The sequence below is a fragment of the Amblyraja radiata genome, chromosome 12 (assembly GCF_010909765.2).
Source record: "Amblyraja radiata isolate CabotCenter1 chromosome 12, sAmbRad1.1.pri, whole genome shotgun sequence".
Classification (NCBI taxonomy): Eukaryota; Metazoa; Chordata; class Chondrichthyes; order Rajiformes; family Rajidae; genus Amblyraja; species Amblyraja radiata.
This window is the reverse complement of record NC_045967.1, coordinates 47,051,433-47,064,946: the sequence shown is the minus strand read 5'-3', so window position 1 is coordinate 47,064,946 and position 13,514 is coordinate 47,051,433. Positions and strand designations below refer to the sequence as shown.

The window sequence follows — 13,514 nt, the reverse complement described above, 5'->3', positions numbered from 1 at the left end:
TATCTTACACACTAGGGACAATTTACAATTTACTGAACTCAATTCTGTTGAGATAGATAGATTCTTGATTAGTACGGGTGTCAGAGGATATGGGGAGAAGGCAGGAGAATGGGGTAAGGAGGGAGAGAGATAGATCAACCATGATTGAATGGCGGAGTAGACTTTATGGGCCGAATGGCCTAATTCTGCTGCTGTCACTTAAGGGCCTGTCCCACTGTACGAGGCAATTCAAGAGTTCTCCCGAGTTTCCCCTGATTCGAACTCGGGGAATTACGGTAATAGCTGTTCGTAGGTACTTGGGGCTCTCGTGGACATTTTTCACAGTGCTGAAAAAACTTCACGACTTACCACGTTTCCCGGGTACCTGCCGTTAGCATTACGAGCCGCTACGAGACATCCACAAGCTCAAATGTAGCCGCTACGTATATTCTACGCACTTACCACGAGTTTGATTTTTTTTAAACTCGGGAGAGCTCTTGAATTACCTCGTACAGTGGGACAGGCCCTTTATGATCTTTTGAATTAACCTACAAACCTGCACGTCTTTGGGGTGTGGGAGGAAACTGGAGCTGCCACATGGGAGAACATCCAAACTCCGTACAGCCAGCACCAATACTCAGTGTCGAAGGCGAAACACCTACCCAATCCCCAAGCCTCGGTTTGCCTGGTTACCTGCTTCCCATCCATCTGCTGCCACTGATTCCTGCTATTTTGTTAGAAAGTCCAAACCTAAAAGGGCTTCAGTACCAACATTTATTGTGTCTAAGTATGTAATCTATTCACAACCAAGTCCCTACACAACCCAAAGTTGCCCTGACTAAGGTTGTCCACTCTTTCTAAAGCAATAGATTAGTATATTGTTTTTTTTAGTATAGAGATACAGAGTGGAAGCAGGCCCTTCAGCCCACCGAGTCCGCACCGACCAGCGATCCCCGCACATTAACACTATCCTACACACACTAGGGATAATTTACACATACACCAAGCCAATTAACCAACATACCTGTACGTCTTTGGAGTGCGGGAGGAAACCGAAGATCGCGGAGAAAACCCACGCAGGTCACGAGAACATACAAGCTCCGTACAGACAGCACCCGTGGTCGGGATCAAACCTGGGTCTCCGGCGCTGCAAGCACTGTAAGGCAGCAATTCTACCGCAGCTCCACTATTGATTTTTTTTGTAAACCAGTATCTGCAGTTCCTTGTGTCTCCAACATATTTTCCGTTTAAAAAATATTGACTTACTTCTATCTGTGACTTATCCTTATTGATTTTACGTCACTGTAACTCAGCAGGTCAGGCAGTATCTGTTGAGGGAATGCATAAGTGACATTTCAGGTCAGGACTCTTCTTCAGACTCTAATCTGAAAAAGGGTCTTGACCTGAAATGTTGCCCATCCATTCCCTCAACAGATGCTGCCTGACCTGCTGAGTTACTCCAGCACTTTGTCTTTTACCCAAGATTCTTGTGGCTCCACTGATACAAATTAGTTTAGTTTAGAGCTCAGAGATACAGTGTGGATGCAGACCATTCGGCCCATCAAGTTTGCGCCGACCAGCAATCTACCCTACCCTACCCTACACACGAGGGACAATTCACAGAAGCCAATTAACCTACAAACCTGCACAACTTTCGAATGTGGGAGGAAACCGGCAGCGCACCCAGAGAAAACCCAGGGGGGTCACACGGGGAACATACAAACAGCGTCCGTTGTCATGATCAAACCCATGTCTCTCTACAGTAGAGCTACACTCCTGTTGTGCCACTGTGTCGCCCTAGATTAGATTTGTTGAAGTACATAGAATTTGTGGAAAATAAACAGGAGGCAGAGGCGGAAGTATAATGGACATTCATTGCAATCATTATTGATCGCAAAAGATTTCCTTCTGAAGGTTTACCACTTGTTTAATAGTTTTATCCCTTCCCTAACATCCTTTCCTTTTAGCAAAAAAAAGGTTGATGGAATATGCCTCAGGCCTTTCAATTACTTTTCTGGTCCAAAACACTTCAATAATAGCTTGGAGCCATTTCAATCCCTTTATCTAATTATTAATACTTTCTTCAGGAAGCAAAGCCATGTTATGAAAATCTGCATGAGATGACCCAGTCATGATTCTGTCTCTTAATCTTCCATAAACAGCTCATTGGTGACATGTTGTGTCACAGAGCCCTTCCATGTGAAAGCCCTAGTTAAATGCCACTTTCCCTTTGATTATTTTATTTCTGTCTCTCCTAAGGATTTATTTCTGGCAGAGTTTATCGAATGACAGTCGCCCTAAATGGGCGTTCATTACGAGTGGCCATGGACAGTGAGTGCGTCTGTCTATTTCTCAGAGACGTGGACAAAATCCTAATGTGACTCGTAACATCCATATGTGTGTGTTGTGTGTGCGCAGCAGTTAGTTTGGCAGAAAGCTACAGGCAAATGTGCCCTTGTCATCCCTCCAGTGGTTACAACTGAGCCAGCAGTCAGTCCACACTCACCCATATGTGTAGGAACGAACTGCAGATGCTGGTTTAAATCGAAGGTAGACACAAAATGCTGGAGTAACTCAGTGAGACAAGTTTGAAGTCTGAAGAAAGGTCTCGACCTGAAATGTCACCCATTCCGTCTCTCCAGAGATGCTGCTTGTCCCACTGAGTTACTCCAGCATTTTATGTCTACCTTCCATGTAGAACTACCTGGGCCCAGTATCAGTGGGTATCTGGCAACATTGACATTTCTTTAGTCAGAGGGTGGCGAATATGTGGAATTCTTGCCGCAGAAGGCCGTGGAGGCCAAGTCAGTGGATATTTTTAAGGCAGATTTAGATGGATTATTGATTAGTGCAGGTGTCAGAGGTTATGGGGAGAAGGCAGGAGAATGGGGTGAGGAGGGAGAGATAGATCAGTCATGATTGAATGGCGAAGTAGACTTGGTGGGCCGAATGGCCTAATTCTACTCCAATCACTTATGACCTTATGACTATGAACACAGAATGGGAACGCAGACCGATTAAGTCAGCTCCTTGGTTAGAGAAGAGGAAATGGGCATAATTGCCAGTGAACAACAGGAGGACAGTGCATGGTAACTGTACGTTGCAGCTGAATTAATCCCTGCTCCTGAATCTTATTTCATATCTTCTCTGATTTACACAGGGTCTCAATAGACCTTGACCCAGTCATGTTCATTGTGGGTGGCCTTTCATTTGTTCAAATAAACACAGATCAAGGGCAGGGAAGTAAAACATTCAAAGCATTTTTATTGTGGAACTTATCGCTTTGAAATACCCACTCTGTCACTCAGTCCTTTAGAACACACGAAGCATGCTGCTGCATTTAAGTACTAATGTATTTATGCATAGCAATGTTTATTAACAGGAGCCTGTTGCAACAAGCAACCGGGTTCCTGGTGATCTCAGCTCCTTTTCATGCTAGTGGTCGGGCTCGGCCAAAATGTAGTTCAAAGGGAACTGGCTTGCTGTTTGTTGATAGTCTCCATTGTGTCTGCATTGAGACATAATACAGATGGTGAGCCATGTTTGGTATTGTCTCGAATGTCCTGCTCCAAGAAGTCACAACACATTCCCCTGACTCTCAGTCTGAAGAAGGGTCTCGACCCGAAACGTCACCCTTTCCTTTTCTCCAGAGATGCTGTCTCTCCCTCTGAGTTACTCCAGCTGTCAGTGTCTATCTTCGGTGTAAACCGGCATGCATCATCAGCTCCTTCCTACACCGCTGGCAACGCTTGTTGTGGGGATCATGCGGGGGGGGCACCTGTGGCCATGTGTAGCGGCTGATCAGGTTCATCACTGCGAGCAGAAGAACAGACTGTTCTGTGAAACATGGCAACTCTTTGTGTACCTCCTAGGTGAGGCCATAGAGTCATATAGCGTGGAAACAGGCCCTTCAGCCCAACGTGCCCACATCGGTCAACATATCCCATCTACACTAGTCCCACCAACCTGCGTTTGGCCCATATCACTTTAAATCCATGTACCTGTCTAATTGTTTCTTAAATGTTGCAGTAGTACCTGCCTGAACTACCTCCTCTGGCAGTTCTATACACCCACCACCCTTTGTGTGAAAAGGTTCCCCCTCAGATTCCTATGAAATCTTTATCCCTGCTGTATGATGTTACCGGGCTGAACGGTAAACAAAGCCTTTCACTCAACCTAGGTACACGTGACAATAAAGTATCATTGAATGGAATTGAATCATTGAACAGTGAGAGGTGAAGAGTCTGTTTTCTTCATATTGCCAGGTGCCGTAATTGGCACATTCTGATTTCCCATCCATCAGAGTCTGGTGTCTTTGTTGTCAAAATCAGTGTTACAAAATCATGAGAGGAATAGATCAGCTGGAAGCACAGAGTCTCTTGCCCAAAGTGGGGGAATAGAGAACCAGAGGACATGGGTTTGAGGTGAAGGGGGGAAAGATTTAATAGGAACCTGAGGGGTAACGTTTTCACACAAAGGATGATGCGTGTATGGAACAAGCTGCTGGAGGAGGTAGTTGAGGCAGGGACTATCCCAACGTTTAAGAAACATTTAGACAGGTACATGGATAGATCAGGTTTAGAGGGGTATGGGCCAAACACAGACAGGTGGGACTAGTGTAGGTGGGGCATGTTGACCAGTGTAGGCATGTTGGGCTGAAGGGCCTGTTTCGGCACTGTAAGACTCTATGACTCTAGTTGGAATCAATTGTAGATATCTTCTCCAAACTCCAGTTTGTCCATGGTGTATGTCTGTAATCCTTTGCTGCCTGATGGTTTTATAAATATGTTTACTAAATGCACAGATGAATTGCTAGCAGTAGTATGTAGAAACAAGGAACTGCAGATGCTGGTCAACAAAAAAAGAGTCAGAGTGCTGGAATAACTCTGCGGATAAGGCAGCATCTATGGAGAGCATGGACAGGTGATGTTTTAGGTCGGGTATCACTGATGCAATTCTTTTAATATCGGAGATTCTGACAAAGTATTTCACAGAAACGTTAGAGAACGTGGAAGCTAAGCTAAATAATTTGAGGGTTAAGATGAGAAAATAGGATAACATAGAGCTACTGTGGTGGGTGATCAATGGTCGGTTGGGGCCTGTTTCCACACTGAAGTGCAGGCAGGTGGGACTAGAGCAGCTGGGACATGTTGACCGAAGGGCCTGTTTCCACACTGTATCACCCTATGATTCTATGACTTGCTCCATGCTGTTTCTTTCATCCAAGAACACAACAATCCTTCAACAATTTCCGGTATCAACCATTTCTTTAATACTCATCACAGATATCGCTGTACTTTTATGTTTCAACACGTTTCTTTGCTTTTCTCTTCTGAATCCATGCGGCCATTTTTTAAAGCAGCTGTTACCTTGACAACTCTGTTCTGCGCCTTATCACACACATTCCCTCTGTTCACTCCACCCTGTCAAGTTCTGCAATTTAAAACATGCTTTTTTTCTCACTTTTCCAGTTCTGATGGAACCTTGGCTTGAAACCTTGACTCTGTTTCTCAATCCACAGATGCCATTTGACCTCCTGAGTGCTTCCAGCATTTTCTCCTTTATCTCGGCTTGTTTTGGATATATTAGCATTACAAGCTCACTTGTCCAACTATCTGCCTGTCAACCCCCGCCCCCCCCCCCCCCCAAGTGTATCCACCTATCACTCGCCAAGCTTTGTCCTGCCCCACCTCTCTTCCAGCTTTCTCCTGCCCCTCTCACCACAATCAGTCTGGAGAAGAATCCCGACCCTAAACATTGCATATCCATGTTTGCCAGAGATGCTGCCTGACCCGCTGGGTTATTGCAGCACTTTGTGTCTTTTTGTTGTTGTAAAACAGCATCTGCAGTTCCTTGTCTCTCCATCTCACTTTCTCCTTTCCCCTGCTCTCCAAAATGGAACATAAGAAGGACAACTTTGAGGATGGTGCATTGCAGGATATCTGTGTCTCCATGATTCCCTCTCCCACACCAAAATAAACCATTCTGCTGCAACTATTGCTGCTGCAACTTTTATCTGTGCTGAAAATGCCCCTTTTCTACAGCTTTTGCTTCCGCTCAATCAGGAGGTGAAATGGGGGAAAGTATACAGTTAATGGCAATACCCTTAATAGCATTGGTGTAGCATTGATCTTGGGGTGCATGTCCATAGCTCCTTGAAAGTGGCAACAGAAGTGTAAACAAAACTCCAAATGCATCCCTACACAAGTAGAAAGAAGTGGTGGCGCTGCCCAAGCAGCTGCGCCTCGCCTGCAGTCCGTCTGTCTTGTTCTTTTTTGTTGTTGTTTTCTATTGTCTTGTTGGACGTATGTTTTAGTTTATTTTTAGTTGTGTATGTGTGGGGGCGGGGGAAACTTGTTTTAGTCTCTTCCTTCGGGGGGATGCGACCTTTTCTTAGTCGTATCTCCGTCTGCGCCTGCGCTGAGGCCCAATCGCGGAGCTGGCGGCCTCCAACTGGGGCCGACCTCGAGGCTCCGGAGGCAGAGCCAGGACTCACCATCGCGAAGCTGCCTGACTTCGGGGCTGTGGTGGCGCTGCGGCGACGGCCCGACTTTGGAGCCTCGGAGGCTTCGGCCGCGGGACCAGTGGACGACAACATCGGGAGCCCGCAGGTCCCAGGTTGGTGACCGATTCTCCAGAGCTCCCGCAACAACAGCTTCGTCCACTGGACTGGAGAGTGGCAGCTTCGTCCGCCCCGGGGCCGCGGAGTTTGAAACGGCCCGTTTGCGGAGCTCGGATTCAGCCGCGGGACCTACCATCACCCGGCGGGGGGCCCAACATCGAAAGCCTGGATCGCCTCAACGCAGAAGGAAAACAAGGAAGGAAGAGACAAGGACTTTAAGACTTCTGCCTTCCATCACAGTGAGGAGGTGCCTGGTAGACTCACTGTGGTGGATGTTAAACTGTGTTCATTGTGTGTTCTGTTACTTTATTCTCTGTCATGACTGCAAAGTATGTAAATTCGTTCAAACTAACAAGTTTGAATGACAATAAAGGATACTTTATACTTCATACTTTGTAAAGAAGATGTATGGTATGCTTGCCTTCATCAGTTGGGACATTGAGCATCAGAGTCTGGAAACCACGCGCCAACTTACTAGGACTCTGGATAGACCGCATTTGGAGAATTGTGTCCAGTTCTAGTCACCACATTACAGAAAGGATATGGAGGCTTTGGAGAGGGTGCAGAAGAGGTTCACTCGAATGCTGCCTAGATTACTCACAAGGAGAGGGTAGGCACAACATGCTGGAGCAACTCAGAGGGACAGGCAGCATCTCTGGAGAGAAGGAAGGGGTGACGTTTCGGGCTGAGACCCTTCTTCAGACTTAGACAGATTTAAACCAGCATCTGCAGTTCTTTCCTACACCTACAAGGAGAGGTCGGGCAAACTTGGACGGCTTTCCCTGGAACATCAGAGGTTGAGGGGAGACCAGAATATAAAATTATGAGAGACTTAGACAGTATAGAGAGTCAGAACCTTTTTCCCAGGGTTGAAATGCTTTAAGGTGAAAGGAGCAAAATTTAAAGGACTGTTTTAGACAGAGTGGTGGGACGTCTAAATATTTTAATCTTAATCTTTCTGGCCAAGTATTAATGATAGATTGGTGAAAATCAATTTCTAGATTGTTTAGCTGTTGTGGATAACTGTTCATACATCAGTGGGTTCGAGCCTGAAAACGGTAACGTCCAGGTTCAGGAACAGCTTCTTCCCGACAGCCATCAGGTTATTAAGCACTACAACCTCAAATATGCTCTGAACTACAATAGACTATTATTATTATTATTATTATTATTATTATTATTATTATTATTATTATTATTATTATTATTATTAGTTTATTGGCGTGTATAATGATATACAGTGAAAAGCTTGATGTTGCATTCTAACCAGTCAGCGGAAAGACTACACATGATTACAATCGTGACAAAGAGACAATAAGTAGATAGACGCAAAATGCTGAGGTAACTCGGTGGCCAGGCAGCATCTCTGGAGAGAAGGAATGGATGATGCTTCAGGTAGAGACGGCAGACCATCAGTATCCTGCTTTTCCTAACAATGCGGCATATTTTTAAATGACAAAGTAAAATATTGGGTAAATTATCTGGGTCTGTTTACACTTTTTGCTTTTGTAGGAAGCTACTTCGTATCTGTTGTTAAAGTAACAATGGTCTTGTATGCAAGGAGACTTACAAGCCGAAACACGTCTGCCATCTGTGGGTCACACGAAGAACAGCAGAAAATGAACAAAGAACAAGGAGTGGAGCAGAAATAGGCCCACAGCCTGCTTTCCATTTAATATGATTAAGGTTGTCAATGCCAACAGTTCCTTATTCAAATAGAAACATGGCTGCTTCTCCAATATGCAAGTGACTCTTTTTCCATAGTTGGGTAGCGGCGCCTGCTAGCGCAAGCAGATATTGAACCCGGCGTTCGGAAGCCGCGGTCACGTGACTCGGGAGGTACTGTTGTTTTCGCGCGGTTTTTCACGGGCGCGCGTTAGTTCAGCGCTGACCACCGTTGTGGGCAGACGTGTCTGATAAGCCTGTATGCTGGATATCGAACTTTTGAATTAAGATCTGTTGGAAACTCCAGTAGTCGTTTCTCAGACCACTAAAGTTGACCTATTTCACCCACTGGCTTTTTTGTTGGTGGCTGCCGATTAAGATTGTGTTTGACTTTATTAACGTATAGAAATAATGTACCGCATATGCTAGTTTACTAAAAAAAAGGCACAAAGTGCTGGAGTACCTCAACAGGTCAGGCAGCATCTCTGGAGAACATGGATAGGTGATCTTTTGGGTCGGAACCCTTCTTCAGACTCAGAAGGGTCCCGGTCCAAAACGCCAATTGTCCCCTCGTTACTCCAGCATTTTGTGTTTTGCTCAACAAAATCCGCAATGTGTTTTGCTCAAGAAAATTCTTATGATGGATACTGTTCCTGGAATTTAGATATTGCTATCGAGATAACAGAGAGCTAAAAAGGCTGCTAAGCAAATGTCACAGTGCAAGTTTTGTGCTTGTTTACTTCTAGAGACCATTTGCAGGACCTTGTAGAATGCGACCCTGCTCTCTCCCAGTTCATTATCTTACAGCCCCATTCTCTCCCATGCCCCTTTAGACTTCCCTTCACAATGTATCACAGCATGGTTTGGGAACCGCTCCATCCAAGAAAGCAAGAAATATCAAAGTTGTGGATGTAGCCCAGACCATTATGCAAACTGATTGACTCCACCTACGTTTCATGCTGCTTCCGCAAGGCCACCAGCATAATCAAGGATCAGTCTCACCCCCGGTCACTCCCTCTCCCATTAGGCTAGTGTTCTATGAGAATTTTGCCCGAACAATCTGTGACCCATAGCGCTATGTTTAAAGCTCATAGCCTGTGGCAGTTAACCATCAGGCACTTAAACACTAAACACTAACCTCAACTGTGAACTTCTGTGGACTGCACCACAAACTATTTATTTGCACTAGTAATGCGGTTATTAATTTATTGATTATATATCTGTGTGGATTGTGTTAAGGGCCTGTCCCACTTGGGCGTCATTTACGCAACATCCTAAAATTTGGTTGGCGCGTCGTGACGCTCGCTGAGGCGTGGTGGCGTATGAGGTGGCGCGCGGTAATGCGCGGTGCTTCCCTATCGCCCCAGGATTTTGGAATGTTCAAAATCCTCGCGCGCCACCTGTGTGACATATCCCCTACGCACGCTGACTTACTGATGGCGTACGTATAGCGCGTGGTGACGCATGGTTACGCACGGTGATGCACGAACATTGCCTATGCTAATTTATTACGCATCACCGTGCGTCAACGTCCGTAACCATGCGTCACTGCGCACCGCCCGTACGCAATAGTTGCACCATTTGCGTGTCATTTGAGCGCCGCACCACGAGATCACCCGGGTATAAAGCGTGTCGAGCTTTGAAAAATTTTCACTGGGAAAATCCTTGCCACCGAGACTGGCGCTACTTGCCGCGAGATTGTCGTACTGCTAGACGATTTTCGCGCGACTGGCGCACGTCAGCCACTGCCGGCCTGTCGCGTAAATGACACGCAAATGACGCACAAGTGGGACAGGCCCTGTACAGCAAAAATCCTATAGCTATAGGATCTTTGCTTTACAGGCCTGTTGTGCTGCTGCAAGTAAGAATCTCACTGTTCTGTTGTCAGTAGACCATTAGACATAGGAGCACAATTAGGCCATTCGGCCCGTTGAGTGTGCATATGCTGTTGTACATACGACAATTAAATCCGCAGAAGGGTCACGGCCTGAAACATTGCCTTTACATCCTCTCCGGAGAAACCGACTGACCTGCTGAGTTACTCCAGCACTTTGTGGGGGGTTTTTCTGCTAATCAAACACTCTTGACACTCTGGAATTGCAGAAAGTGTATCTCACTCTGGAATTGCATCTCACACAGCGATTAGTGGGAGGGGTTTATTGACATTATTAAAACTCACATGGGGGGTCTAAACTGCTAAACTACAGTGAAGGAAAGCACTTCTTTGTCGGCTGTAGGGAAGATTAAAATTGGACGAACGTGTTAGCATTGGGACATTGATTTGAAGCTGTTCGCTATTGATCTGAGGGTGAAAGCAAATGCTTGCCGAGACACTGCAGGATTTCCTCCCCTTGGAGTGAGTGATGAATGGAATACTCCAGTTGCTGGAGGAACTCAGTGCCAGCAGAAGGTTTGGGGGAGAAGCCAGGAGCCTCAGAGAAATGCAGCCATTTATTACTGAGCTTCATGTTTTCAGCAACCCGGGTGGAGGGTAGAAACACACAGGCACCGCGCAGAATCCCCACCCCCTCCCACAGAGCGTGAAGCCAACCAGCTCCGTCCGTGCAGGCCGGAGGTCACAGGTCACTGAGCTGAGAGGTGAGGACAGATAACGTCCCTGTTGCCAAGACAACAGTTTCAGACTGCAGAGGTTTGGAGTGAAGGCAGCAACAATTTCTCGAACCCTTGCTTTCCCTCTCTCTCCGTCCCTCCCCCACCCTACTACTCCGACTAGTTTCTCTGTCCTTCTGATTAATTTTACTGATTGTCTGCCTCTTTGTCGCCTTCCCCTCAGCTAACAATGAACCGTCCGACATTTCATTATCATCGTCTGCTTTGATCTGTCATTTTCACACCTTGCCCTTCCATATCTCTAGACTCCCTCTCCTCTGACTCTCTTAGCCTGAAGATGAGTCTCGACCCGAAACATCACCCATTCCTTCTCTCCAGAGATGCTGCCTGTCCCGTCAGTGACTCCAGCATTTTGTGTCTTATCTTCGGTGTAAACCAGCATCTGCAGTTCCTTCCTACACAATTGATCTTGGTCATCTGTATTTGTGTGTGAGTGCGTGCGAGAGAAGAAAAAAAAACAAATTATCCAGCTTAAAAACAAAGGGTACTCACGTTCATACTTTTCCAGGCCTATAATATAATTGATATTGATTCATTGGCTTCATTGATATTGTTTGACTGTAGATTTAACAGTTAATTGCTCTCTCTTCCTTTGTGACACTATGGCTAGCCTCACGGTTCCATACTTTTGGGAACATGGAACTGTACAGCACATGCCCTTTGGCCCACAATGTCGGTGCTGAAAATGATGCCAAACTAATCTCAAACGCCTACCATATCCCTCTGTTCCATGCATATCCATGTGCCTAGTAGCTAAAAATCTCTTCAACACACCACCATCATGCCTGCCTCCACCACCACCCCTGGCAGTGTGTTCCAGTAACCCACCACTATCTGTGTAAAACGTTTTCCCCGCACATCTCCTTTAAACTTTGCCCCTCTCACCTTAAAGATATGCCCTCTCGTCATTGGCATTTCTACCGTTGGAAAAAAGTTCTGACTGTCCACCCAATTTCTGCTTCTCATAATTTTATATACTTGGCACAGCGGTAGAGTTGCTGCCGTACATGCTGCAGAGACCCGGGTTCAATCCTGACCACATGTGCTGTCGGTACGGAGTTTGTATGTTCCCCCTTATGACCGCGTGGATTTTCCCCGGGTGCTCCTGTTTCCTCCCACACTCCAAAAACGTAGAGGATTGCAGGTTAATTGTCTTCGGTATAGATTGTAAATTGTCCCTATTGTGTAGGATACTGATAGTATGTGGGGGATCGCTGGTCAGCGCGGACTCGGTGGGCTGAAGCGCCTGTTTCTGCACTGTACCTTTAAACTAAACTAAACTAAACTAAACTAAACTAAACTAAATTAAACTTACAAGAAACCTCTTTGCTTTTTTATTTTAGGCAGCCCCACTGCTCATCTATTACAAGCAAAATAATAATGAGTGCAGGGCAGATTGGAGACCAGAATCCTGAAGATGATTCCTGTGAAGCTCTACACAGCCCCAGGAGCAGCCTTGTGAGGTACTCTGATGAATCATTCGCAACTTACACTGGTGAAAACAAGAAGAGTCATCAATCCTACAGTCAGTCTTTTGAATCCTATCAGTCTTTCGATGAGGACTTGGAGCCAGGAACAGGATCAGAAATCTCTGCAATCAAATATGACCTGGAATTTATGTCGCCTGAGATTGTCAAAGCAGGTGAGGAGGAATGGTTTTGTTTTTACAAAGATGCTTCTTTTAGAACAGCACAGAAACAGTCCCATCGGCCCACAATGTCCAAATATGATGCCAAGATAAACTAATCCCCTCTGCCTGCATGTGATACATAACAAGAGGACATGACTTCAGAATTAAGGGACAGAAGTTTAGGGGTAACATGAGGGGGAACTTCTTTACTCAGAGAGTGGTAGCTGTGTGGAATGAGCTTCCAGTGGAAGTGGTGGCGGCAGGTTCGTTGGTATCATTTAAAAATAAATTGGATAGGCATATGGATGAGAAGGGAATGGAGGGGTATGGTATGAGTGCAGGCAGGTGGAACTAAGGGAAAAAAGTGTTCGGCACGGACTTGTAGGGCCGAGATGGCCTGTTTCCGTGCTGTAATTGTTATATGGTTATATGGTTATAACCTTCATTCCATGCATATGCATGTGCCTATCTAAAAGCCTCATATGTCACTATCATATCTGCCTCCACTACCATCCTCAGCAATGGGTTCAAAGCAAAGATTGTTAACTTTTGTTATGTTTCTTGTCCGATTGTGTTCCTCTTTCTTAGTATTGTTTGATAGCCACAGTAGATCCTATTTCCCTGTGGCTATTAAACTGTGCAACTCTTCCCCGGCTGTTCTGTCGTGGAGCAGGCTGACGCCCCTCCCCAAATCTTTGCACATCCCCAATCCTTTCCACTCGGCCATTTAATTTCATGTTTTACGTATCTTGTGTTTCTATGACTGTTGGCAGATCAATTTCCCTCCTGGGATAAATAAACTTCAATCGTATCGTATTGTATCGTATTGACATCTGAAAAAAAAAGTATGGGTATCGGGTGAAGCTAGTTGTATGCCCAGCTAGAACAATACCTTTCTTGGCCAGTCTGCTCTAAATTATTGTCTGAGTTTGCATTTTTCTGGATAGAAAATCAGCTCTCAGCTACATATTTAATCTTTCAGTCTCA

At 45.6% G+C, this 13,514-nt stretch overlaps 1 protein-coding gene across 2 annotated transcripts in view; it reads left to right on the top strand.

The window, feature by feature from the left end:
- The first annotated feature begins 10,636 nt into the window (after nt 1–10,636).
- c12h8orf48 (chromosome 12 C8orf48 homolog) overlaps nt 10,637–13,514 on the top strand; it is a 38,233-nt gene continuing 35,355 nt past the window's right edge. Inside the window, exons 1-2 of one of the 2 annotated variants that reach the window (XM_033030712.1) lie at nt 10,637–10,864; nt 12,241–12,539. In XM_033030712.1, coding sequence (XP_032886603.1) covers nt 12,278–12,539 — 262 coding nt within the window. In that variant the 5' untranslated portion in view covers nt 10,637–10,864; nt 12,241–12,277. Of the gene's footprint in view, nt 10,865–11,197; nt 11,232–12,240; nt 12,540–13,514 lie in introns of those variants that run through there. The other variant, XM_033030711.1, reaches the window with a different exon arrangement.